Raw genomic sequence first — 27,976 nt, 5'->3', positions numbered from 1 at the left:
CACTATCCAGTTTTCACACGGTTGGCCAATCCTAGACGTTTCTAGTCAAAGGCAACTTTGACACTGTCATCCGACGTATAGCTCAGTTAGTAATAAAAAAATAAAAAAGAGTATATTGTATTAATTTTAAAATTCATAGCGTGTTTAGAGTCTAAATCTTTTGAAAAACACAACGTAACTCCTTATACATTTACCAATTGAAGCATATGATGTAACTTAAATTACCTTCTTCACGATGCTCGAGTGGCGAAGCGGTGAGAGCCTTGAGTGCAAGAGTTTTGCCTTTTGAAAGTTTGACACGGCCTGTTTTTTCTCTTTTTTGAGGTCAGCGGTTTTAATTTCTTCTATTTGATTTTTGAGGTCACCAAATTTAATTCACATATTTGACATTAGTAACTATTCCGTACTAGTACTACTCCAGTTGAATATTTCACACCCAAACTTCACCTTTTGTCAATGACCTGAAATGTAATCTTTGTATGTTCACATTGATGTATATGACAACTAATTAACGAGGTCTTAATCTAGTTCTAGATTAAGATTGAGAGCCTGTGTAACGTAAATAACAGAGATGGAGTGCGTGACTACTATTTCTAACCCATATGCAAGTAATTTTCTTTTATCGTATTTGGTATACTTTAGTAGAAAATTCACATTATAACTTTATGGTTAAATTGGACTCCTATATACAGTACTCCGTATTCCTCATTCACATTTTATTTGAGTGTGTTTCTATACTACGGAGTATATATATTAAAAATCGTTTTTAATAAAGTATACTATGTGCCCCGTTAAACTCTTCTCTACACTTTATATATTAAGATTCGGACGTGAGACTAACAAGATATAAGGTTACATATCTTAACAAATCTCTAGATATGCTTTTTATTCCAAATAAATATAAATAACTTGAAACAACCGGCCGAACGTTTATTACTCCGTCAACTGTGTGTACTAACTTATAAATTTTTTTCAATTGTTTAATAAAATGGGGGTAGATTTATTTTTTAGTTAGATTAAATAATAATGTGTGAGGAGAGTCATGTGGGGACCACAAACCAAAAAAAGGTATGGGGCAAACAAATAGGGACATCCATTTATGGTATATGAGACAATCTTTTAGGACGGAGGGAGTACTCCCTCCGTCACTTCCCTAAAAAAATACTCCCTCAATCCTTAAAAGACTGCTCCATGACTTTTCACGGTTTCCAAGACACGACTTAAAACGTAAATAACTCTAATTCTACACGCGTATAAAAATTAAAAAAAGTTGATATTCCAAAATTAATATACGGAGTATTGAAATGATTCTAACAATACCTCACATGACTATTATTTCTTATAGGCTATTGACAATTCATGGTCAAAGTTCTCAAAATTTGACCCAAAAAATTGCAACTGGACAATCTTTTACTTTTGTTCAAGCTAAAGTCAAATCATACACTTCAAAATAAAAACCCGAGATATCGCTTACAGACAAAGGTGATGTTTGGTTTACATGAAATAACATGGGAAATATGACTTTCTAGGAAGTGGAAGATTGTAGGATTGTTGGGTTGACAAAAACATGGGAAATCATACTTCCTAGAAGTTTCACTTCCTGCAAAAGGGAGGAAGTTGCTTACCTAAGTTCTCTTAGGTAAATGAAATTTCTCATGTTTAACTAAACAATATCACTCACTTCGTGAGAAATGCTTATACATGAGAAAAACTTATTTCTAATAAGTTCTACTTCTCACGATCAATCAAACAACCCCTAATTATACATTTATACTCTCACACTCTTTCCTTCCCTAAAAATTTGTCTCGTATTCCTTTTCTAGATGTCCCTCTAAATTTGCTCCATATATTAAATGGTAAATTTTTTCACTTGATTTCTCTCTATCTTTTTTTTCTAATGGGTCCATTTTTTCAATTCATGTGTTTATTTTACCACCATTTCTTAATAAAGTGAGTTTGGTTATGAGGCAATCTTTTAAAAACAGGAAAGTATATGTTTGCCGCTTGCCGCGCTTGGCAGAAGGCGTATAGGCTATAGCTATCAGCATTAGTTGTCCTAAATGTCGTGCATTTGTTCTCTAGCCAAACATACCCAATCCAGCATTCCAATCCCTAGATTTCCTACTTGCTTGAGTTTGATTATACGATTCAGTAATACCAAGTACAATTTCTTTTTATTTTAATAATTGAAATTGTGTCAATTAAAAGAAAGAATGTAACTATCGAAGAAGTATCCACCACAGTTACCTTGATTATAATACCTAGCTAGCCCTGAATTGACCGATTCAAGTGGCCGGTTGTGTTACTTGTGTAGCTACGTGAGTGGTCGATTTAGGTTTGCCGCTTCAAGCTTGATAAAGATGTCAGGGAACTCACATGTAACTGTCTGTGAGGTCACAAGTTCGAGCTTTATCGTCTGCTTATGATTAAAAGTGGGGATTTTCTTACTTTCCTCCTCTACTCTCAAGCGTTGACTTGTATATTTGCTCATTAGATAAGCACACTGTAAATAAGAAAAGAAATTTTTCATATCTAATGATCATAATTGACAGCAATTTTGAAATTTGATATACATTCTATTTACCTCCTTTTCATTTTTTTTTTAATATCTAATTTTCATATTTATTTACAAATACAGAATTACAAATATATGGCAATGAGAAACAGAAAGAAGAAGGTCAAATCTGATCTGATTTTGAATTATTTTTTTTAATGATACAATAGAAATAACGTGAAGAGAATACACAAAATCAAGTGAGTTGTTTTCTTTTAAGTACCAAGAGTTGCATCCAATAAAACAACAATGACATAAATAAACAGAAAAAAGGAAAAGTCCAGCTTGCGCCAACTCAGCGGCGCCATGTCAGCACTCCAGCAGCCTCTTTACTCTTGTGTACAAATATATAAATAGAGCACAACCTTATTTGTCCAACACCACGCTCCTCTGTTTTTATGACTCTTTCAAAAACACACACAAAAATGGCATACTTACATACCAATTTCCTCTATTTACAACCCATAATTTTGTACACATTCATACTCCTAACTTCAAACCATGGCAATTTTCTCACCATAGTCACTGCTCAGGGTGTGCCGCCGAGCTCGACTCGATTGACTAGCCTCTTCCCTCACCTTTCCTTCGACCGGGACTACTCACAAATATTTGGAGACTCTAATGCCCAAATTTATGCCAATGGTTCTAATGCTAAGATCTCCCTAGACAAAAAAACTGGTAATTCTTTTCATGTATTTTTTCCCCTCTTCCCCCCAAACTCTGCGCTAAATCGCGGGAGCCTTATGCAGCAGGGAGTGATTTTAACAAACACTGTTTTCCATGCTATACTCACAAGACAGTGTGCCAAAATCAGTTCCCTTATGCAGTGGATACGAACTTTATACGTTTTATTTATGATTTTTAATTCGTCGGTGTATTTTATAATAATATAATCTAACATGATCAAAACATACAGGTGCAGGTTTTGCTTCAAAGAATCACTACAATTATGGTTTCTTTAGTGCAGCTATCAAACTTCCCTCTGGTTTCACCTCTGGTGTTGTTGTTGCCTTCTATGTAAGTCCTCCCGTACGGTCGTACCACGTAGAATACAACGGTTGCACAATATATAACTATCCAACGGACTAATCATGGATCAATTAATTTTTTTTTTGTGTTCATTTTCGCCACCAGATGTCGAATTCGGATGTTTTCCCACACAACCATGATGAGATTGACTTCGAGTTACTTGGACATCAGAAAAGCAGGAATTGGATTCTGCAAACAAACATGTACGGAAATGGAAGTGTAAAAACAGGGAGAGAAGAGAAGTTTCGGCTATGGTTCGACCCGACTACAGAGTTTCATGAATATACCATCATTTGGAATAGTCATCATATTGTGTAAGCAAACTTCAACCTCTAAGCTTATACTATACCTACCAGAAAACTACATGTCATTTAATTCAATTTGTTGTACATTATTGCTTATTGTGTTACTTGACAACTTGCTTTAACTTCTAACCAATCTTCATTCCAACTTTTTTTTTATAAAAAAACAGGTAGGAAATTTAAAACAACGGTACAGTAAAATAATTAATTTTTTAAAGTACTTGAATTGACTTTTATGGTATCGATTAGGAGAAAAACATGCATCTCAATCGGCAACGGTGCTGTAAAAGTCATAGCTCAATAAGAGTAACAAATGTAAATAAAATTTTATTGGTAAGGTTGTTGCATGATTGTGGACTTCATGGCCAAAACAAAATGAGTTGTATTGTATCACTTGAACTTGCCCATAACAAACAACTAGACACAAACTCCCCCACACATACCTTAAATGTCTAGCAACATAGTAACAAACTACTAGAAGAAATTAAACAACATCATGACTGACACCTACATATAGGCTAAATGAGGTATTTCTTTGTGTAATTACATTACTCCCTCCGTCCCGGAATACTTGACCTGTTTTCCTTATCGGGTCGTCCCTTAATACTTGACCTGTTTCTAAAAATGGAAATATTCTAACAATATTATATTATTTCTCACTCCACCCCTATTAACTCACCTACCCCCTACTCCATACAAAAAATAATTAAAAATTCAACCCCTACTCTCCCCCAACCCCACCTCTCAACCCACCTCCCACTAACTACATTAAAATAATACTCCACTATCAACTACTCCTATTAAATTAAATAAGTCAATTCAAGTCCCTTAAACTCTGTGCCGGTCAAACCGGGTCGAGTATTTCGGGACGGAGGGAGTATCTTATAACAAAATTATTAATTTAATGGATGTCAACTAGTTTAACCAGTTGTAATACTTTACGATGAAATTTTATGTTTTTAACCTTTTCTTTTTCGAAATGCAGGTTTCTAGTGGACAATATCCCAGTGAGGGAAGTGCAAAACACACCAGCAATTTCCTCATCCTATCCATCAAAACCTATGGCTGTTTATGCCACAATATGGGATGCATCCCCGTGGGCGACCCACGGGGGAAAATACCCGGTTAACTATAAGTACGCCCCGTTTACCGCTTCCTTAGGGCAAATGGAGATGGCCGGTTGCGCATACGACCCGAAGGATCTTTCGGGTAAATCGTGTTCGAAGAGTAGTAGTCCATCAAGTTTGGACCCAGTTGATGGCCAAGATTTTGTTAAGTTATCAAATCAACAAATTCAGGGACTTCAATGGGCAAGAAGCAAACAAATGATTTACTCTTATTGTAAAGATAAACATAGGTACAATGTTTTACCACCAGAATGCACCACAAAATAACTAGGATTCAATTAATTTCTTTATTTTTTTTTTGATATATACATATTTTTTGTAACATTTTTTATCCCATTATTATATAATTTTTAGGGTGAAGATTATTTATGTAATTACTACTCTTCGACTTGAAAATACTCAAATAGTATCAAAATCAAGTTTCTGAAATCGGCAATTTAAGTCATGTTCTATATCGTTTTTTGTTTTCAGCTTTCTGTTTTTGGAAAATTAAAAATAAAAATATGCAAACCACATAAATTAATTTCCAGTTTTTGTTGTTAATTTTAAAATCAACGTGACGGCAATACATGTAACTTTAAAAGTTTCAAAATCATAACACCAAAAACTGAAAATTGATAGTGATACCGAACGGACTATTTTTTCTCTCTAAAATATTCCGTGGTCTTTAGCTATACCTGTTGTATCATACGTGAACTGTTTGAAAACAGTGTAACAACTTGTTTATGTTTGCGATTCTTTTGTTGTCTTTTGGCATAGATTCTAATAGTAGTAAAGTTTTATCCAACAAAGTTTATGCATAAAAACAAAGAAACTACTGCGATTCCACATGAAATTTAATTTAAAAAAGTAAAGTTTTTTTTGTTTTTAGCATGCATTTTGTTGTTGTTAACTGTTAAGTATCTACTTAATTTATAAACATAATAATGTCTAAATCATAGACAGCTATAAATATTATTGAACTAAAAGATGAACATAAATCTAATGAGCTGGATCACAAAATACTTATGATTCCTGAAATCCTTTTTGTGGGGGCAATTTGGGCTTGAACGAAATTGCGGTGTTCCATAAGTTGACTATTATACGATCTTAAAGGTAATAGAAAGTGATTGGAAATCTTTTGAAGTTTTTCAAAAGAAATAAAGGTGGGTATATAAAGTTGATCAAGATGAATACTTCATCTGTATCTCTGAGGTGTTTTTAATTTTGACATTATTTATATAATTTATATTGATTATCGACCGTTAGTTTTGATTTATACGTAAATAAAAAATATAGTCATGTGAAATAATATTAGAATTGTCTCATTGTATAGCTTTATAATATCAACTTTTATATAGATAATTAAAATTATTAATGATTGACGTCTTGCGTTGCCAGCAGTGATAGAAATAAAACATGGAGGAAGTATGGTTTAATTAAACTCACCTTGCATACCTTTCGCATCCCAGTAGTTTATGAGTAACTTTAAGAAAACTGACTTAGAAACGTTAGGTACGTCTCAATTTAATTGTCACGTTTTTTTTTATGAAATGGACCCACTAATATTTTACTCCGTATACATCTTTCTTTCCACTACCAAAAGCTTTGACCCACATCATCTCACATTCAATTAAAAAATCCCCCACTATTTTCCATATCATAAACCATATTTTGAGAGTATCAACTTCTACCTCACGTGCCCGAGTATAACTAGAGCTGAATGTACTAAATGACGTTTTATTTGCCCATTTTTAAAATAAAAAATAACGGAGTATTAAATAGGCAAAAACAATCTTTATTACATCTAAAGATATGTTTTTTTTTGTGCGAATGAACCAAGAGGGCAATATAAGTTACAAAATTGGGGCGGAGAGATTCGAACCTGAGACCTATTGTGAGGCTCTCAGTCTTAACCATTAGGTCAAGACATCATTGGTACACCTAAAAATATATCGTAGAACATATAAAATTATGAATTTATGATTCCTAAAATTTCCAAACCCTTGTGTGATTTACATACTTTAAACATGTCATTAGTCGATAATATTAGTTGGAGTAGTAATTACTGATATCTAAATACTTCATCTGAATCAATCCATACCTAGTATTTAAAAAAGAACACCATAGATCATTAGATGACACGTGTCACCCATCTTTCAAATATCATTAGATAACACGTGTCACTTCATCTTTCCTCCATAATTTTCTTTTTTTACCTTTTCATTTTGTTATACAAAATATTTTACAGCTTCAACACCTGATCCCCTTCATCTTCCCCATTCAACATCAATTCACCATTTAGTTCATATATTCATTCAACCTCTTCCACTCCATCTCCATATTTAACACTCAATATTAATTTACCATCTAACCTATATGTTTTTTAATTTAAATTTAACTCATATATAAATTATATATTCCCATTAATCAAGATCACAAACCTTCAATAAAATTAACACTTTAAAAGACGGCTTAATAACCACTAATATAACTGTCCGTTCTTTGAACGGGCTCAAAAGCTAGTTGTAGTAAAATTGGAAACATACTTCATACGGAGTAATAAATTAAGACTTCTAAAATTTTCATGGTTAGTTAACTTTTCTAGATTAAATTTAGAGTTGGCTAACTTTTCCTCTCAAATATTACACGTTTAGTTAATTAACATTGTATTATTCTCCCGTTAGGGAACGTTTTGTTTATTTCGTTCAACAATGTTCCTTACTTCATAAGTAGGTTTTGCTGACAACTTCTATAGGGTGTTTGCTTAATTATTGAATGTTATCAAAGAAATGATTTTTTTTTTTTTTTACGTATAGCACACCCGGTTCACCGGAGCTTAGCTCCGACTATATCCGGATTCGACCCGAGTCGCACACCTTGTTTATGGAGGGTGAGTCTCCCAACTAGAATTTCTGCATACGGCGATGCTCGAACCCCGAGACCTCCCTTAAGTGGCATCAAGTTGCTTACCACTTGAGCCAACTCTATGTTGGTATGAAAGAAATGAAATAGAGATCAAGAACCTCAGGAAAACATTTCCTCAAGACTGGTCTCCCACATCTACAGCAAAAATCTCACAGAGATTCTCCGTTTATCTTATCAAATGAGTTGTTGGTACGAAATCAAGGGAGAACCTTTTGGAAAGTTATTGACATTTTTGGAGACGTTTTGGTTGGAGGATAGAGTATTACTAAAACAGTAAAACCCAGAATTTATTAAGGTTGCGAAAATGGATACTGCTAATACAAACGTGTAAGTACTCAAAACTCCGGCATTGTTCAAGAACAAAATTATCGACATCAACATTCTACAGATAAGGATTTTATCACCATCATCAATTACCATCAACGTAACTATTAGCTAATAAAGCATATACAGCTTTGAGCTTAACCTCTTATTTTTAGAAACAGAATCGTTTCCATGGTCTATAACCAGGCTGGATTCTTCAACGCAGTCACAACGGCCTTCACTTGCAAGTAGTTTCTCAAGCTGTATTCTCCCTTCTCTCTACCAATGCCGCTCATTTTGTAACCACCGAAAGGGATTCCAGCATCAAAAATGTCGTAACAGTTTATCCACACCGTACCAGCTTTAAGAGCGCGTGATAAAGTATTAGCAGTATCAATGTTCTGAGTGAAAACTCCAGCTGCTAGACCATAATCAGATGCATTTGCTCGACGTATCACCTCCTCTATGCTCCTAATTAAACAACGAGAACATACGATATTTAAGGAAAACATTTGGCAATCATTTTGTATGTATATATTTCCCTTTTTATCTGAATAAAAGGTATGTTAATATCAGGATCTGAATAAAACTCACTTGAATTTCAAGATAGTTTGCACCGGACCGAAAATTTCATCTTTTGCTATCAGCATGTCATCCTGAGGCCAGTTGTAACTGATTTAGCTATGGATCATATGATAGAATTTTATAGTCATGAAAAGTGATGACAAGTGAGGCAAGTTTAGGCTTCTATACCGTTACATTCGAGAAAACTGTGGGCTGAATATAGTAGCCCTTTGAGCCCATTTTGTCCCCCCCGGTTTCCAGTGTTGCTCCACTATTGATACCAGATTTTATGTACCCCAGAATCTTATTAAACTGCTCAGGATCAATCTACGTAATCCAACAGTGCCACCATAAACACGATCAAACAAAAAATCCGAAGAACAGAATGGTTACTTGCAAATAAATACCAGGAAAAATATAGTCAGACGAGATTTTTAGAGGTTATGATATAGTTACCTGAGGACCTTGTTCAATGCCCTGCTTAAATGGATCTCCAACGGATCGGTTTGCAGCTCGCGCCTTTGCTTTAGCTACGAACTCATCGTATATACTTTCATGGACAAATGTACGGGACCCAGCACAACAACATTGTCCCTGAAGAAGTGAAGCAAACAAATTTCTAATTTTAGCAGAACTTTTAAACCAGCAACAGAAACCAGCCCATACAAATGGATTTCCCCCCTCAGACCTGATTGAAAAATAGAGCAAAATGAGCGGTCTCCACTGCTTGGTCTATATCTGCATCTTCACATATTATAAACGGAGATTTCCCACCAAGCTCCAAAGTCACAGGTTTGAGATTACTCTTTGCTGCTAATTCAAGAACTAGCTTTCCGGTGCTTGTTGATCCAGTAAAAGCAAGCTGTGGAAAATAATAGGTCGAAACTAGTAAGCATTATCTACAACAAACTGTTGCATAAAATGATTTACAAAAGAAAATAGGCGTAATCTACAACGTTATTTATCAATTGGTAGAAGGAATGATGTAACTTTAACATTCAGAAGACAACGATTCAGAAAATGGGTTTCCAACAAGTTTTGGTGAGCACCAAAAGAAGAAAATGCATTCCTAATTACCTTGTCCACATCCATGTGAGAGCAGAGAGCTGCACCAGCAGTTGGGCCATAACCTGAAATCACATTTAGAACTCCTGGAGGAATTCCGGCCTGCCACGACACAAGTCATCAGTATTTGTCTGAGACTATAATAATAAATAAAAAGATTATCATTTTCCACGAAATCTCTCTTTCGGTATTTACATTTCTCTCACAAATAAAAATGACGAACAGTTACCACAAGCTAACATAATCGTGTACCTCGTGACATAAATTGGCAACATAAAGGGCTGACAAAGGAGTCTGTTCTGCTGTCTTGATAACAACTGTGTTACCACATGCTAATGCAGGTCCAACTTTCCAAGCAAACATTAGAAGGGGAAAGTTCCATGGAATAATCTGCCCTGCTACACCAATTGGTTCATGCAGAGTCTGTATATGATATGGTCCATCAGCAGGAACAGTGAGGCCGTGTATCTTATCCGCCCAACCTGAGGATCAGAATTCCATCACAATTAAGTTCTTCGATTGTAACATGTTCTAAGCCCAGAAAGTATAAGAAATGCAACCCCGATCACTTGGTAAGTTACTAATTTAAAAGAAATTGTCATAGGGGGTAATCAAGTGATTATGGAGTATATTTACTAACCAGCATAGTACCGGAAAAGGCGTGCAACCATTGGTACTTCAATTTGGGCAGCTTGCTCATAGGGCTTTCCGTTATCCCATGTTTCTAAAGCAGCAATTGCATCATTATGCTTTTCAATAAGATCGGCAAATTTCAAAAGAATTCTTGACCTTTCCTGCAGTAAATCATCAAAGAAGTTGGACTTAAGGTGTATTCATAATGTGAAATTGGAGTATAATCTCACAAAATTTGAGAAAATTTAGTTAGTTACGTAAGCAGTCATCTTTGGCCATGGTCCTTCATCAAACGCCTTCCTAGCAGCAGAGACTGCTCTGTTCACATCTTCGGAATCTCCTTCAGCAACATCAGCTATCGCCTTCCCAGTCCGAGGGTCCACTGTGTGAAATGTTTTCCCTGAAATCACCACAAACATTAGTAACAGTCTAACAGAAGCGTATCATATTTGTCTCAGGTAGCTAAACAGGAAATTTGAAAGTACGTACCTGATGCTGCATCGACAAATTTGCCATTAATCAGAAGCTTTGTATAATTTATATCCACAGGTGGGGTGATTGGTTCATCTATAGCAGAAGCAGTGCTGTATCTTTGAAGTCCCCTTCTGACACAAGAAGTCCTCCCTACTTAAAACAAATTAGATGATGTTAATAATTACAATGGCAAGACATTTTAATTCATTGATCATTGAAAGAACAGATACAGGTTTTGCAGGAAATAGTCTTCTCTGAATGCCAAAATGTTACAAATGGTTACTAGAAATCAAAGCAGTACATCACCGAATGTTAATCAAAGCAGTTCCCCCTTTTCAGAAATCTGATAAATCACATACTGCACCGAATCTCAAACCGGAACCCCAAAATCTAGTGACTTACTAGTTACTACGTACATATACATAAAATTTAACTAATGCACGTCTACAAATGGATTCGACTATAGATGCACAAAAATAATTATGTCATTTATTCTGTATGATGTATGGCAAGCTAATAAGCATCACTCTGGTCTACGAATATTAAAAATAACATTACCCTAGAGCTACTGTGAATCACCAAAAGTTCCATGTCTCTTGATCTCTTTATTCATTTGTAACCTACAATTCAATGGGCAAACACTCAAAAGGCCTAAAGCAGGAGGCAAAACCTTTGTCATTCTATGTTTTTCCTCCTTGTGTTTGTGTCAAGTGAGTCTTAACTTAAATTTTCCAAGATGGAAACTTAAATTTCAAGAATGCCTACGTTGCCTAGTCCCTTGATTAAAAAGGCAAAAGAACATCTAGTCCCAAGCTGTGGCTTTCATGGCATCGGATTATCATTGCTCTCCAAAATGTTATGTTAAAATATGAAGCACAAGGCTTAGCTTGTATCCCATATTTCTTCTAGAATGGATATACAACTCCTGTTCATTGGTTCAAGAACAAGCACAGCTGAATTCAAGTATGATGAATACTCGTCTGATGAGAAAATTAAAAGAATCTGACGAAGGCCAGGAGGAGGCATTTGCAAAAGCAAACGTTTTAACCACCCATCCAACAAGTAACCTGGTGGGGTACACGAAATAGGGTGTCAACCTAACACTACACTACTTTAAAGAAAGACAGCAAGTGTGTCAACCTTGTACAACACAAGACTTCTCCAACTTATTTTGAGGAAAGCAGTAGATGCACCAAGAGTTTCCTAGTACTCACGCAACACTTCTAATCATCATGTGTATGCTACATTATACAATGATGAAGGCCAATTACAATCAACCCGGCAAATGTGATAATTTTTAGCAACTTTTCCTACTCCATATTACTTGTTTGCATTACATATTTACATAACAACAAGCAAGAGGGGGGATCAAAATCAGAACCATACACGTCACTACAAATGCTCGGCACACAGTTCAAGACCAGCACTATCTATAATGATACCATTATAATGGAGCCAAATATGATAAAATACAAGAAAAGATCAATATTTGCCTTATTTCTGTCCTCCAAATCATTTTGCATTTGTGAAATAATTGACATTTCATTGTTGATTTCCCCCCACCACATCCTTGAAATCACACCAACTTGGTTGGAAACTTAGAACTCCCAGTACAACTAGCCGACGGCCGACGAGCCACTAATCGGAATGGACTCACAAGAACAATATGAAAATGTGACATTCGTTTTAGGATGGTGTAAATGATTAAGTGTAGATAATGACTATAAATAAGTAGGGAAAGTGATAACTTATACACCTTAAACCTTCAACAACCTCCATTGACCAAAGAAATACATCTTAAAATTCTACAATTACATTCAAGAGTAAAGAGTCCTCTTAGGCGGCTGAGAACTACACAAACTGAAAATATAGTTCTTCATCAACCAACATCATATAAACCAAGGGCGGCGTCGACCGGTGTTATTAATGTTTGAGTTTAACTGTCATAATAGAGGTTTTGGATCCTCTAGAGTTCTAAAATAACTCTACAAGGTAGAGTTTGATCATATCAACCATTGAATGAAAAACCAATTGGTTCATATATTATTTTTCCAAAATTTCCCTATTTTTTCTCATCAATATGAGCCATTGATTTTAAATTGTATGGTTTAAATACAACTGTACCTTGTAGAGGATCCGGACTTCTTAATAGGGTCATAGGGTATATCATTTTCCTAAAAACCCAGAATTATGGGGTCCAATTCAAATCCAAGAACAGATGAACAGTCAGCAGACTGTGATCAACAAACCCAACAAATCAGATTGAATAACAAACCCATAATCAACATAAAAAGTACAAAATTGAAATAAATTGCCAACTTCTGAAGGGAAAAAAACAGAGGAATTTACTATAAATAACTAAACAAAATTGTGAAAAGAAAAAAAAAACAACAAACCCCACGAAAAACAAATAGAAGATCAAAGAAACAAATATCATTAACAAAAAAAGTTAATCAAAATTGGGGAATATAAAGGGTAGATTATTGAAAATTACCAACAGGAGAGGTGAGATAAGTTGAAAGTGAGCGAGATAAGAGAGAAGAAATCCTTCTGCTTGCCATTTCAAATGACTTAGGAGAGAGAGTGAAAAAGATTGTGCCTTTTTGCTCCTTTTTTATGGTATGGAGTGGATTTATATGATGATCCCCTAAAACGCAGGGGATGGGATTGAAGTGAAAAGAAATGAAGGGAAGAGTGGGAAAAGAGTGTGGGGGGAGAGGAGGTGCGTGGGGAATCAACTCACTCTACCAGTCTACCAACAACTACTAGTTTTTAGACAAATCAAATGTGATTTTGTTTTGTACTCCATACTCCGTAACTATTAATTTAACTAACTTTTGAGCTCGTTCAAATAACGAAAATTATATAATGATTATTAAGCTGTTTTATAAAGTGTTAATTTTATTGAGGCCTTATGATTTGAATGGGAACATACAATTTATGTAGAGGTGGAGTTTGAAAGTTGACAAAATATATAAATTAGAATGTGAATTAATAATGAGTGTTAAAGGGGAGATGGAGTAGAAGAGGTTAATCAATATAGAATCGATATTGAATGAGGCAGATTAAGTGGAAGATGTGTTGAAGCTGTAGAATAAAATATTTCGTATAACAAACCACAAACAAAAAAATTGAAAAAAAATACACTTCTTTAAATGTCGCACCATTTTATTTTTACACTATTCACACTACAACTTTGACCATTTTTGTAATTAATACGTAAAACAAGTTGTAGTCATGTGGGGTAACGTTAGATTCGTATCGTCGTATATTTTCTAAATATCAATTTTTTATAACTTTTAGTTATACATTATTTGAGATATTAAGAGACAAATTAACGTGTTAGGAGAGTAAAAGTCAACCAATGGGCTATATTTAAGGACAGAGGAGGTAATAATTTATGGATGGACGATTGGGATTGATGAGACGTGTCATTTAATCATCTATGGTTTCCTTTTTAAATACTAGGTATAAATTATCACTTTTTTTTTTTTTAATAAAATTATATTAGGTATAAATTATTTTAGTCCTCAACTTATCTTATTTAAATTGAACTGAACTTATCTTACCAAAACTGCTTTTCATGAAATTGGTAGAAATAAGGTAAATAGAACAGGACCTTGACAAATCAAATGTAACTTTATTTTGTAAAGATTTATTAATTAATAGGAAAATTTACCAATTACAATCCAATAAAGTTTTCACTTTACTAATTACAACCCAATAATCTGAGTTCTCTGTTGCACAATTCGTATTTATATTGGTTATTACTTTGTAACAACCAATAAAAAAATTCCGTAATATTTTGTAGGATAAGGAAATGATATCTTTTGGGACAAGGACACACGGAGTAATATTTGTAACAACCCCAAAGTAGCAAAGTTGGAAGGGGATGTATAATCTCAATTTATCTTCCGTTTTTAAATTCATGGGTGTTCCTTTTATACTCGTACCTTCCTTTTATGTCAAACAAAATTCTATCTTTTACTTTTACTCTTAGGGGGCGTTTGATGTGTGGACGGAGATATAAAAGGGATAAAAAAAAGTAGGGCTAAGGATATAGAATTACTCCGGAGTGTGGCCGTGTAGGGATAAGGAAAAGATAAGTGTAATCCCTTGGTATTTTATAAGTTTTTATAATATGTAGTTAAAAATATTAATAGTTAAAGTTGTGAATTGACAAGCGTGTCTAGTCAAAACGGTGTAAGTATTGCGAGACGGAAGGGGTACTTTGTACCACTCCATCTATACAAACTTTTGTATAAGGCGGTCTTTCATGTAAGACCACCATGACGTCAGCACATGTGCCAACGGGGATGCCAACGGGGATGCCAACAAAATTGCCAACAAGGCCTGTGAGGCGGTCTCACACAAAAGTTTCTCCTCCATCTAGATATAGGATTATAGAGATAAAAGGTTTTTTTGTCCATATATATCCCTATCCCCTTCTTATTCCCATCATCCTAGACAAACATTAGATTTCTTCTATGCCCGTGAGATTTTCTAAACATCAAGTGGTTTGTGATCAAATTGGACACAAGTCATCCAATACAATCTTTATTAATACCAACAAAGTGTATGTCAGTACCGATAACGCAAATGACTCGTATTGGTATTACTTAATAGTGTATTGGCATACCAATACCAATATTAAATTAATGAGTACCACTAAGAGTTACTTTCGTCCATTTTGAACAGAAGCTTCTTTGGCATAGACCTCCTCCTATCCCTACTCCTCTAAATGTGTCCCTTCCTCCTTATCTCACTAAACAAACACCCCCTTATAAGTTATAAATCCAGCGTTAATAAACAAATTTACACAAGTTACCCTTTGCGATATACGTAGACACGTAGTACTCTATTTTGGCCCATATTTGTCATTTATGCGTAAAGTTAAATGTGTCACGAGAAATGTTGTTAAGATCCTTCTTAGTGCTTCAACTTTTATATTTTACTTACCCATAATTAGAGATATCAAAACAAAATAAAATATAACAACATTAACAAATATGAATATCAAAATGGGTAGATTATAAAACTAGGACCAGTATTTTTCCTGGGATGACTAATAATGAATCAAAAAGTTCATAATAAGTAATTATGAATTAATGAGCCTGCCTACTGCAGTAACTTTTTTCTAATAATAACCTACCCTGAAGACTTTCCTCCACAGTAGGTAATTACAACTTTACAAGATCCCCCAATTTAATGCATGGAAACACAATAAGAAAATAAACAACCAAGGTAAATAAAAGAACCAAAACACACAAAAATACAAATCAGCTTCTTAACAAACTTCAAACGCCAATTAAGGGCCACCCCAACTTTCATCCATGCAAAACCCCAAACAAGATTTCAATATTCATAACTAGTCATCCAACCATACAAATGAATTGAATGAGTTATGTACTGGCCTTCAATCCAATGAGGCTCTGTTTGATTCAACTTAATTATTTTGCTTTAACTTATCTCGACTTATTTTGTTTGAACAGGAAAAATAAACTTTTAACAGTTCTCTCATCAAGTGTATCTTGTTTCTTACCTCATATGTATAGAGATAATTGCACCATTTTTGTATTTGAAAATCTCATAATCACAGTTGCACTATTTCTTATTTTGGTAAGTTTTCTACGACAAAGAAAATAAATAGTGCCCGTAAATGGTGGTGATAAGTGGCGGTGCCACTAAGGTGCATGGGGTGCACCAACACCCCAAAGGGAAAAAAAGTTCCGCAAGCCCTTTAAAAATATCCTTAAAGTTCTAATTCTGCCTTCGTCACTGATGGTGATTCCCAAAAAAAAATTAAAAACACGTACAGCTTAGAAAAATGTTATAATTATTTCTAATCGGAAGAAGTATCTTACAAATTACTTATCTTGATGATAACCCTATGGCCCGTGGATGTGTTTGGTGGCCATCGACCATCGTACTACGTATAAAACATGGATAAGAAAAAAGATCTTCCAGCTTCAACTTGATCTCAATTATGCAACTTTTTAGTTGGCAAAGATTTTATTTGAGATAAGAATAAAATAATATTCTATGCATGTTTTTAAAATGCAGAATTTTGTATATGCATCTTCACCATTCATCACCATTCACTAATGGTGACGGAGCCTGAAATTTTGAAACGGATGTCTGGATGTCGACATGTTAGTAAAACATTTATTTAGTCTGTATTAATTTACTTTTTCTAATAAATATAAGGCGTAAACGTTTTTTTAAAAATTGTGTGATCGGCCGCCCACCCTTGAGTCCTTGACACACCGCCATTGTTCACTAATACCAAAAACAGATATGGTAGCTGCACAACAAGAAAACACAATAATGAAAAGGGAGACCCGCTCACTAACGTGTAGTCGTGTAGGGTACCAAACTACTAATGATTCAAGGCTATAGGCCTTCTGTTTGAAATTGTGTTTACTTTACTTTGATTTTATTTTATTGCGATTTTAATACAAATTTCTCCATGTCAAACGAATCATATAACTACACAAACATAATATTTCCGTGTGCAGATTTTTGCCCGCCTCCAGCTGAAGTAAATCTGAATAAGCAATGAAATTTTTTGAGCTAGACATATGAATCTTTGAAAAGTGTTGAGGATGAGATCATACTATATGTCTATTTATCAAAACTTACTTCACTGCTGAGTGCTGAACCTTGGTGCTATAAGTTTATCCCACATTTATATTTTAGAAATAAGACTTCATCTATATAAACGGTAGAGTTAAGTATACATAGCACGACCTTACTTGAACAGGATCTGTTCTATAGTATTCGTACCTCTGTATCTTTGAGTTCTAAAGAGACAGAAAACCAAATTTGGTGGATGAATTATAGATGATCGTTCCTCAGTTTCCCATGAACTTGAGGAAGATCACACGGTTGTCTGACAGACTTCAAATCTTTTTTACTCCCTATTTAGTTTGGTTTTTATTGTTGTTGGTAAGTTTGATCAGTGTTACTAATGATAAATTGTAACTTCCTTTTCTTGTTTTTTCCCTTAATTTCAATGGAACCTTATAGTCTTATACAGTGTTGATCAATTCCACTATTAATCAAGTTTTCCCATAACGATTAAATGACAATAATTTGAGAGGAATTTATACCAATAGTTGATTGCCAATGCAATTAGAGCCAAACATAATTATAATTCAATGCTAAGAGGCTGGGTAGGTAATACTCTCTCCGTTTCTTTTTGTTTGTTACGTATTTATTTTAGGGTGTTTCATAATGTTTGTTACGTAGAAGAATCTTTTCTTTTATAAACTTATTATACTACCATTTTTTGTGCCAAACTTTAATTTTAATTGGTCTAATTTTTACAACTCATTAAATTTCTTTACAATTTCCCAAGTAGGTTAAGTTATCAATATTTGTGTTTTTCCATTATTGGTTCATTTTGATAAATCAAACAATCTTATTGGTTGTTGTAATGATTAGTGGATTGAGGTTTTACTTTGGTTTATTTTTATTAATGAAAAAGCAAAAAAATCTTTATTATACGTTAATAAACGTGCAAAAGTCCAAACGTAACAAACAAAAAGAAACGGAGGGAGTATAAATATTGCCCAGACATAAGTGAAATTTCTTATATGTATCCGAAAATCAGGTGCACCATCACACACATAAATAATCTCAATTTTCAATATATATTAATGGAAAATTAAATCAAGGTAGACAAAATGGCATCTCTTTTATTATAAACCAACTAAGTTGGTGAGAAATACAGAAGATAATTAAGAACACTTAACAACAGTATTTTATTTGATACTGTATTATAACCATGCAGGATTCTTCAGAGGAGTAACCACAGCCTTGACTTGCAAGTAGTTCTGGAGACAGTATATACCTTTCTCCCTTCCTTGTCCACTCATCTTGTACCCTCCGAATGGAATGGCTGCATCGAAAACATCGTAGCAGTTCACCCAAACCGTCCCAACTCTCAAGGCTCGAGCTAATGTATTAGCAGTGTCTATGTCTTGGGTGAAGACTCCTGCTGCTAACCCATAGTGAGTGTTATTGGCTCGTTGCACCACCTCTTGTAATTCCCTACAAGTAAATACATACATACATACATACATACATACTCTTTAGATTGGACGATTTATAAGAAAAAACAACAGGTTGTTTCTTAATTAACTTGGTTGATTGAACAGTTAAAGAAGGGAATACTCACTTGAATTTGAAGATAGATTGAACAGGACCAAATATCTCATCCTGTGCAATCAACATGTCTTCATTGACATTAGAGAAAACAGTTGGTTGAATGTAATAACCCTTTGACCCCAACCTTTCTCCTCCTGTTTCTAGCTTAGCTCCACTCTCGATACCTGATCTTATGTATTGCATTACCTTCTCGAATTGCTCTGAATCAATCTGATTCAGGCAACAATACAGAAAAAAACAAAACATCATGTATACATATATGTGTATATATAGGAAGGAATATGCAAATGTGTCTTTTATGATCCACATTGGCTTACCTGAGGACCTTGCTCAATGTCCTTCCTGAAAGGATCACCAACAACACGCTGCATAGCACGTGCTGTTGCTTTCTCAACGAACTCATCATGTACGCTTTCATGTACATATGTACGAGACCCAGCACAGCAGCATTGTCCCTGAAAAACCAACAGAAATGACCAAATAAATGTCTGTGTTTGACCCATGAAACCCGATCTAGGAAGTCAACTAACCTGGTTGAAGAAGAGAGCAAAGTGGGCTAATTCAACTGCCTTGTCTATATCAGCATCCTTGCAAACAATAAATGGTGATTTCCCTCCAAGCTCTAAAGTCACTGGCTTTAGATTACTCTTTGCTGCCATCTCAAGCACTAGTTTCCCTGTCACAGTTGATCCGGTAAAAGCCAGCTGCAAAATTAGAATGTCATGTTAGTCTATATATGTTAATGAATATTATGTTAATCAGTACTAATTCTTTCCTTTGAGGACATTGAGATGTAGAGTTACCTTATCCACATCCATGTGAGAGGCAAGAGCTCCACCAGCAGTAGGACCATATCCGGAGACCACGTTTACTACACCATCAGGAAGTCCAGCCTGCAGCAGGATATATGCCATACTGTTATGGTCAGAAAATTCTGACCCAAATACATTTCTATTCCATAGTGGGGCAAACCCTGTCCTTTTGAGCTGAACTGAACTGAATTGAATTGAACTGAACTTAACTGAAAAAAAAGCCCTGAAATTGAAATTAAGCCAAAAACAAAAGGGCCTTGCTTAGAGTAAGTACCTCATGGAGTAGCTTTGCAGCATAGAGTGCAGTTAACGGGGTTTGTTCTGCAGTCTTCAGAACAATGGTATTCCCGCATGCTAAGGCAGGTGCAACCTTCCACACAAACATGAGAATTGGGAAATTCCATGGGATAATCTGGCCTACTACACCTATTGGTTCATGCAGAGTTTGCAGATGATATGGTCCGTCAGCAGGAACAGTTAGACCATGTATCTTATCAGCCCATCCTAAGAAGTTTCAACATCAAACAATTATCAACAAAAACACAAAACATATGTTCTTAGACAAACACACATTGGTTAAAGTAGACCTCTGTGAAAAGGGGAAAAAGAGCCAATGATAACACCCACCAGCATAATATCTCATTAGACGAACACACATTGGTAATTCGACTTTAGCAGCTTGCTCGTATGGTTTTCCATTATCCCAAGTCTCAAGGGCAGCAATCTCATCAGTATGCTGCTCAAGTAGATCAGCAAATTTGAACAGAATTTTTGACCTTTCCTGAAGAATAAGAGTTCAGAATTAATTATATTACTTTTCCAAACAAAATAATGTCAGATGAAAAGAAACTGGCTAAGCTAGTTACATAAGCAGTCATCTTAGGCCAAGGCCCTTCATCAAATGCATTGCGAGCAGCAGAAACTGCGCGGTTGATATCCTCAACATCACCCTCAGCAACCTCAGCAATCACATTTCCTGTCCTAGGATCATATGTTTTGAGTTTTTTACCTGAAACAGATGGAAATTCATTAATCCTCAGAAATGTAGACATTATATTTCTTTCTGATTAGTCATTTATAGTATCGCGCATAATAAGAACACACCTGATGCAGAATCCACAAATTCTCCATTGATAAGAAGTTGAGTGTATTTAACACTAACAGGTGGAGTAATAGGTTCCTCAGTTGCAGCAGTTGTGCTGTATCTGCTCACCACCCTTCTGCAGTGACTAGTCCTTCCTGAACAAATACAGTGAATAGGCGCAACATTAATCTAAAACACCATATATTTGTACAGAGGGTATGTTTATGATTAGCTCAGCTGCTCATTGCAATCAATTTTTAACTTCATTTTATGAGAAAAGCCAGATCGAAACACGAGCCTAGCTAACATCATAAACTGGTGGTTAAAATTCAACTTCAAGAACTAGGAGTGCCTTGTATTACCACATCGATTAGGGAGTAAAACCAACTATTGTCTTCTCTGGTGTGGGACTACTTACATGTAAACACACACGTATAGATGTTCAATCTCATTCTCTTGAGCCTTGAATCACACAAGATTTAATCTTAATTACTAGGCCGTACCACAAGAGAAATGATTTTGACATTCTTGTTGCTAGATCACAACATACTTTCCATGCTCTACGGACCGGTACTGTAATAGGTCACATGTAAAACAGACTACTAACTATAAGGTACAACGTTCAAAATAACTTTGGTTTAATTTATATGTCACATGTACGAAAAGACAAACTACAATATTATAAGGTACGACATTCGAAATACAGAGTACTTTGGTTTTAAAAACTATTGTAACGTGCCCTTTTATTCTTTTATACTCCATATCTAGTAGAACCGCCTTCCTTTTCCGCACATCAAGAATAGGACTCAAACAAACAAAAAAAATTAAATGTATGAATCCACCAAAATCAAGTTCCGCAATTCCAATTGATTAGAAATTGCAACTCGACATCTACAATACCAAAACCTAGTTGTGAAATTGGAATCGAAATCAAAAGGCAGAATGATAGGCAGAATCAAAACGGCCGAGCAAGCTAATAGGTGGCCTCTGGCGAGGAGGCTAGAACCACCGACGAAGAGAAAGGGTTTTTTTTTGAGGGGATGACGCAGGGAAAGTTAAGGGAGAAGAAGGGAGTTGAGAGTGAGAGATGCTTAATTTGTTTTGAATTAGTTTCAACGAATATTGCAGCGAAATTTTTTTTACCCGGGTTATTGCAGGGGGCTCTCACAAGTACGCTGCAACAAAAACGAGCTATTGCAGCGGGCTTTTAAAATGTACGCTGCAACAAACTTTTTTGCAGGGAACAATTAAATTGTACGCTGCAATAACCCTTTAAAGGGTTTGACCCGCGTTGACCGACTGGTTGTTGAAGCGTATTAACACATGTACGCTGCAACAAGGGGTTGCAACAGGGGTTTTTTCTACTAGTGCATTACAAAAGTTAAGTTCAAAAACTTTAACAAAATAGATCTCTTCCTACATAAAACTGGTTTTACATGAGCTTGATAAACTTGAGATCTACTACCTCCCTTTTATAATGATTAGTATTAAACCTCACAAACAAAAGCTCAAAGGGACGAAGTAATTCTTGTCACAACTTATGACCGGCTTACTTCCTCTATCCGCAATTAATTAATTTTTTCTGAGATTTATCATTCGAGTGAAAAACAAAGCTAAACTAAAAGAAAATAAAAGAAAATAATTTATCCATCTAATAGAGAGGTAAGTAGCAATTTCATCTCTAAAGCATGAAATAAAAACCAAGTTTGAGCAAGAAAGTACCTTGTTGAGACAGAGAACGGATGGAGGAAGAAGCCAATGTGCGAGATAAGAAAGATGAGATCTTTTGGCTTGCCATTGCCACTTTCTTTGCCTTTGCTATAAAACACAAAACTAATTAACTTGATTAGCAGAAAATTAATGAGATAATTAATGGGAAAAGAGTAAAAGTGAAGACATAATTAGCAACTCACCACTAGAAGTTGTAGACACCAAAGCATGACATTTTGAATTCTTGATAGTGATCAACTTTATATAGAAAATGCTGCTATAATTAACTCCTATCTACTTCCTTAAATTAATATTTTAATTATCGATTAGTGGGAAAGATTAAACAATGACTTACTCATACTTCCGCAATTTAGATAATGGACAAGGACGAACAATAAACATTAGCGCCGGTAAAATACTACTCGGTAGAACACATGCGCTTGCATAAAAAATATGACATTACTCAAAAAACCATGGAATCATGGATTATGTTTTTTTTATTTGTAAAGGTACGTAATAACTAAAATAAACGATTTATATCGAATAATATTTTATGGAATGGCTTGTTCTTTACAAGTTTACATATGCGTTTGTGTTATTCTAGCGAACACCAGGCATGTACTCTTATCTATAGTTGACGAGTTGTTATATTTCGACTACGTACTCCCCCCTTAAAAAAAATTATGTACTCCCCTCATTTCATATTATCTGGCTATTTTTTTCTTAGTTCTTATTATCAGTTGCTTAAAATATAAAGACCTGCTTTTTATTTGTTCTCTTAGAATTTTTATTGATACACTAGCACACTAGCACATGTTGATTTTGAGTATCAATTTATAAATTCTTTCGCACGATCTTAGAAACTTATGTTTATGTTCTGTTCCATTTATTTATTTATTTTTATTTTTCGTTTTTGTAAACTAAATTAAAATAAGTGAATAATTATTAATTTTTTACGGGTAAATAAGTTGAACATAACAGAGTCTTATCAACAAAAACCTTCTTTGGATGACTTAACAACAAGTAATATAAAATGGAGGGAGGAATGATCAGCAGACAACAGCTCAATATTCCCATCAGCTAGTTAATTAGTACCTTGGACATTACTATAATTAAACCACCAGCAAATATGGAGTATCATGAAATCAAAAAGGTATCCTCGATCCACTATTTCGTCTACTTGCTACTTTACATCAAATTCAGAAGATGATAGTGGCTATCCTCTATCCACTATTTCGTCTCGCTATTATATTGAATTACGCCAAAACATTATCACGTAAAATCTTGTTTTATTCGTGTAGGTATTCAAACTATCAAATATTTACAAAGTATAATTACTTTTTCACATAACCGAATTAGATATAATGTGATTAAGTACTTAAGTATTATATTTGAGTCCGTGCAAATAGTGAAGGTAAAAAACTTTGAGGAACAGAAGTGAAAATCATCGTCCTATTGTAAATAGATGATTCTGAACAAGGGCAATTTTCCATTCTCAACCGATTATATCATGTGCATAACCATGTTATTTCTTCTTTGTGTGCTTGTACCTTAATGTAACTTGGCCTAAAAATTAAACTCTTTCCTAAGTTTCCTTGCCATTTTGCACATTGACTTCAACCTACCAAAATCGATCAACTAGTATTACACACCATACACAATGACCAACAAATATAAAAATTAAGGCAGAAACTCTGCTCCTCTTTATTTCAGACATATTAAAGCCATGCAGGATTCTTCAAAGGAGTAACCACAGCCTTGACTTGCAGATAATTCATGAGACTGTAAATTCCCTTCTCCCTTCCTTGTCCGCTCATCTTATACCCACCAAAGGGGATCCCAGCATCGAATATATCGAAGCAGTTCACCCAAACCGTCCCAACTCTTAAGGCCCGAGCTAAGGTGTTAGCAGTGTCTATGTCCTGTGTGAACACTCCTGCTGCTAGACCGTATTGGGAAGCATTGGCTCTTCGAACCACCTCTTCGAGGTCCCTACATTATTATATATGATCAGACGACACAAGATCGATTTAGTAATAATAAAAAATGGGTGTTTAGATTTAAAGGAATTGAATGAACTCACTTGAACTTGAGGATAGATTGAACAGGACCGAATATTTCATCCTGTGCAATCAACATGTCTTCACTGACATTGGAGAAAACTGTGGGTTGAATGTAGTATCCCTTTGAACCTAACTGTTCTCCTCCTGTTTCTAGCTTAGCTCCACTCGCAATGCCTGATCTTTATGTATTTCATCACCTTCTCAAATTGCTCTGAATCGATCTGACAAAATCCAGGAAAAGTGAGCATTTCATCCACTTCTTATACAGTGCTAGTAAGAAATTAGAACTGTCAGTATACCTGAGGACCTTGTTCAATGTCCTTCCTGAATGGATCGCCAACAACACGCTTTATGGCACGTGCCTTAGCTTTCTCTACAAATTCATCGTATACACTTTCGTGTACATATGTACGAGAGCCAGCACAACAGCATTGTCCCTGTAAAAGCAATGGGAACATCATGATCATATCCTTTGAGCTATCATATATGAAAAAGCATAGAAATAATGGACTGATTTATTTTATAGAAGTTAGTCAGACTAACCTGATTGAAGAAGAGGGCAAAATGTGCAAGTTCAACAGCTTGATCTATATCAGCATCCTTGCACACAATGAAAGGAGATTTCCCTCCAAGCTCCAAAGTCACTGACTTAAGATTACTCTTTGCTGCCATCTCAAGCACCAGTTTCCCAATCTCAGTTGATCCAGTAAAGGCAAGCTGCAACAATGCAACATCAATTTTATCTTTTCTTGTTTTTGGAGTACATTCATATATATAAAACACTTATGTATATACGTTGTTTATTAGTTATTACCTTATCCACATCCATGTGAGATGCAAGAGCTGCACCGGCAGTAGGACCATAACCAGAAACCACATTAAGGACACCATCAGGAAGTCCGGCCTGCCACAACATTCATAAGGTTAAACACGAGCAACATAGATTAGATTGCCTACTTTTACATATCATCTACTGCAATGAAATCTATTCTCTATTCTCTACTCTTTATAGTGTGAAATAGATGAAGTTAAAAGGACCTATCACTGTATCAGATAGTTACCTCATGGAGAAGTTTTGCTGCATAAAGGGCAGTCAAGGGTGTTTGTTCAGCTGTCTTCATAACAATGGAATTGCCACAAGCTAAGGCAGGACCAATCTTCCATACAAACATAAGAAGTGGGAAATTCCATGGGATAATTTGGCCTGCTACACCGATTGGTTCATGGAGGGTTTGCACATGATATGGTCCATCAGCAGGCACAGTTAGACCATGGATTTTATCTGCCCATCCTGATAAAATTTTGAACATGGAAAAACTGTCAACAAATTAAACACAAAATCATATACTTTAATTTGGTTAAAACAGCTTATTTACCCACCAGCGTAATATCTCATTATACGAACACACATTGGTAGTTCGACTTTAGCAGCTTGCTCATATGGTTTTCCATTGTCCCATGTCTCGAGGGCAGCAATCTCATCCGTGTGCTGCTCAAGGAGATCAGCAAATTTTAACAGGATTCTTGACCTTTCCTGTAGAATTAAAGTATCAGAATTAGTAACAAAATTGAAGCTTTAGTGAAAAGAAAAACAATGTCAAAGGATAAAAAGAGTAGCAAGTTACATAAGCTGTCATCTTAGGCCAAGGCCCTTCATCAAAAGCTTTGCGAGCAGCAGCAACTGCACGGTTGATATCCTCAGCATCACCTTCAGCAACCTCAGTAATCACATTTCCTGTTCTAGGGTCAAGTGTCTTGAATTTTTTACCTGAAAACGCAGCAAAATGTTGAAACTTGAATTACCTTAAACGCACAGTAAATCTTTTCTACTGATTAATATATCAGTGGAAGTCTTACCTGAAGCTGAATCCACAAATTGTCCATTGATAAGAAGCTGAGTATATTTCACCTTTACAGGCGGAGTGATGGGTTCCTCAATGGAAGAAGTTGTGCTGTAGCTGCAGATAACTCTTCTCAACTGAGAAGCTCTCCCTTAAAAACATTTATAGAAGCCGCAGCATTAGTCTTAAACAAAATCATGTTTACTTAAGAATGTTAAGATAAAACTGATGTACACCAAATACAAAGACTACTAAAGAGGACTTGATCTTAAGATCAAATTTACTACTATAACTCATCCTAATAGCCAATCATGTTGAATCAGAGAAAGTATAATTCTTTTTTAACGCCTCATCCGCTCTTTGATAAGTGCAACAAACTTTAAAAACTTCGATTGTATTTTTGCTAGTTGCTACTATAAAATTTGAAAATACATTATCATTTCGGATCTTGAAATGAATACTTTTCAAATATCTTCTTCATTTATAATAGAGTGCAGAGTATTTAAAGATATAAGCGGTCAAATATATGCATTGGAAACCATGAAAATACTTGATATTTTTGAAGCAACATCAATCATGTTCACCAAACTAGAGCAATAATAACAATGAAAAATGAAGATCATACATCTTGTCAACATAGATTAACTACTAACTAGGGTAGATATCAGCAGATTAACATCAGAATATTTCAAGTTCCAAGTACAAGAACTTGTTCATATAAACCATAAGTTCATGAAGAAAAGGAGAAGAAGAAAGAAGTACCATGAAAAAGAGTAGAACGAGTTGAAGAAACCAGTGCGCGACAAAAGAAAGATGAGAGCAATTGATTTGCCATTTTGCAGCCTCTTGTCCTCTGCTACAAACACAGTACTTGAACTTATATAGGAAAAGGTTACAATGCAGCTATTAACTTCTGCATAGCTTCATTAATTACTTAACTATTGAGCCCATCAGATTAAGCCAACTATTTAAAAGTGTTGATTATTACTCTTATTTTAAGTTAAGTATGATTTTGGAATCATTGCATTTGTGTTTTTATATTGTGTAAATATCTACAAGATCTAGATTATCTACAGGGTTCTCCGAGCACGTTCAGTATTTTAATTTTCTCGACTCCTCCAACTAGAACGCTTAAAGAAGCTCCTATACCGCGTATTCATAACATCTAATAGTTTGTTTGACTTCTGAAAGTGCAAAATCGGACATTAGGATAGATCTAACTAAACGACCAAGTAGTTTAACTAAAATAATTACAACTTCAGATATAGAATGCAAAATAAAAAAATTGCATAAAAGTTAGCAATTGAAGAGTTGAACCCGGGAGTTGAGGAGAAGA

General features: G+C 35.0%; 3 protein-coding genes and 2 pseudogenes across 5 annotated transcripts; 2 read left to right on the top strand and 3 right to left on the bottom strand.

Annotated features, from left to right (window-relative positions):
- Positions 1-2,921: 2,921 nt before the first annotated feature.
- LOC110782933 (probable xyloglucan endotransglucosylase/hydrolase protein 33) lies at positions 2,922-5,386 on the top strand. Its single transcript, XM_021987210.2, has 4 exons — positions 2,922-3,232; positions 3,471-3,571; positions 3,689-3,897; positions 4,871-5,386. Exons 1-4 carry the CDS (start codon positions 2,953-2,955, stop codon positions 5,277-5,279), a joined length of 999 nt encoding a protein of 332 aa, XP_021842902.1. The 5' UTR covers positions 2,922-2,952; the 3' UTR covers positions 5,280-5,386.
- Positions 5,387-8,185: 2,799 nt separating this feature from the next.
- On the bottom strand, positions 8,186-13,720 carry LOC110782932 (benzaldehyde dehydrogenase, mitochondrial). 2 transcript variants are annotated; one of them, XM_021987209.2, is made up of 11 exons: positions 13,453-13,720; positions 10,974-11,108; positions 10,742-10,884; positions 10,492-10,645; positions 10,104-10,333; positions 9,864-9,953; positions 9,475-9,648; positions 9,243-9,380; positions 8,976-9,113; positions 8,817-8,878; positions 8,186-8,693 (listed from the first exon to the last, which is right to left on the bottom strand). In XM_021987209.2, the coding sequence occupies exons 1-11, from the start codon at positions 13,517-13,519 to the stop codon at positions 8,420-8,422; spliced, it is 1,605 nt and encodes a 534-aa protein (XP_021842901.2). In that variant the 5' UTR covers positions 13,520-13,720; the 3' UTR covers positions 8,186-8,419. The 2 variants fall into 2 exon arrangements, with proteins under 2 accessions (XP_021842901.2, XP_021842900.2); XM_021987208.2 differs by having other exon boundaries at positions 10,974-11,111; positions 13,453-13,705.
- Positions 13,721-17,703: 3,983 nt separating this feature from the next.
- Positions 17,704-17,860, top strand: LOC130466689 (uncharacterized; annotated as a pseudogene).
- A 778-nt stretch (positions 17,861-18,638) lies between these two features.
- Positions 18,639-22,998, bottom strand: LOC110782931 (benzaldehyde dehydrogenase, mitochondrial). 2 transcript variants are annotated; one of them, XM_021987205.2, is made up of 11 exons: positions 22,940-22,998; positions 22,749-22,859; positions 21,047-21,181; positions 20,809-20,951; positions 20,570-20,723; positions 20,217-20,446; positions 19,934-20,023; positions 19,661-19,834; positions 19,448-19,585; positions 19,141-19,340; positions 18,639-19,013 (listed from the first exon to the last, which is right to left on the bottom strand). In XM_021987205.2, the coding sequence occupies exons 2-11, from the start codon at positions 22,822-22,824 to the stop codon at positions 18,740-18,742; spliced, it is 1,614 nt and encodes a 537-aa protein (XP_021842897.2). In that variant the 5' UTR covers positions 22,825-22,859; positions 22,940-22,998; the 3' UTR covers positions 18,639-18,739. The 2 variants fall into 2 exon arrangements, with proteins under 2 accessions (XP_021842897.2, XP_021842899.2); XM_021987207.2 differs by having other exon boundaries at positions 22,749-22,844; positions 22,940-22,991.
- A 1,241-nt stretch (positions 22,999-24,239) lies between these two features.
- On the bottom strand, positions 24,240-27,774 carry LOC110782816 (aldehyde dehydrogenase family 2 member B7, mitochondrial-like; annotated as a pseudogene).
- Positions 27,775-27,976: the final 202 nt, after the last annotated feature.

Source organism: Spinacia oleracea, chromosome 1, assembly GCF_020520425.1.
Source record: "Spinacia oleracea cultivar Varoflay chromosome 1, BTI_SOV_V1, whole genome shotgun sequence".
Lineage (NCBI taxonomy): Eukaryota > Viridiplantae > Streptophyta > Magnoliopsida > Caryophyllales > Amaranthaceae > Spinacia > Spinacia oleracea.
This window is presented reverse-complemented; position numbering and strand designations above follow the sequence as displayed.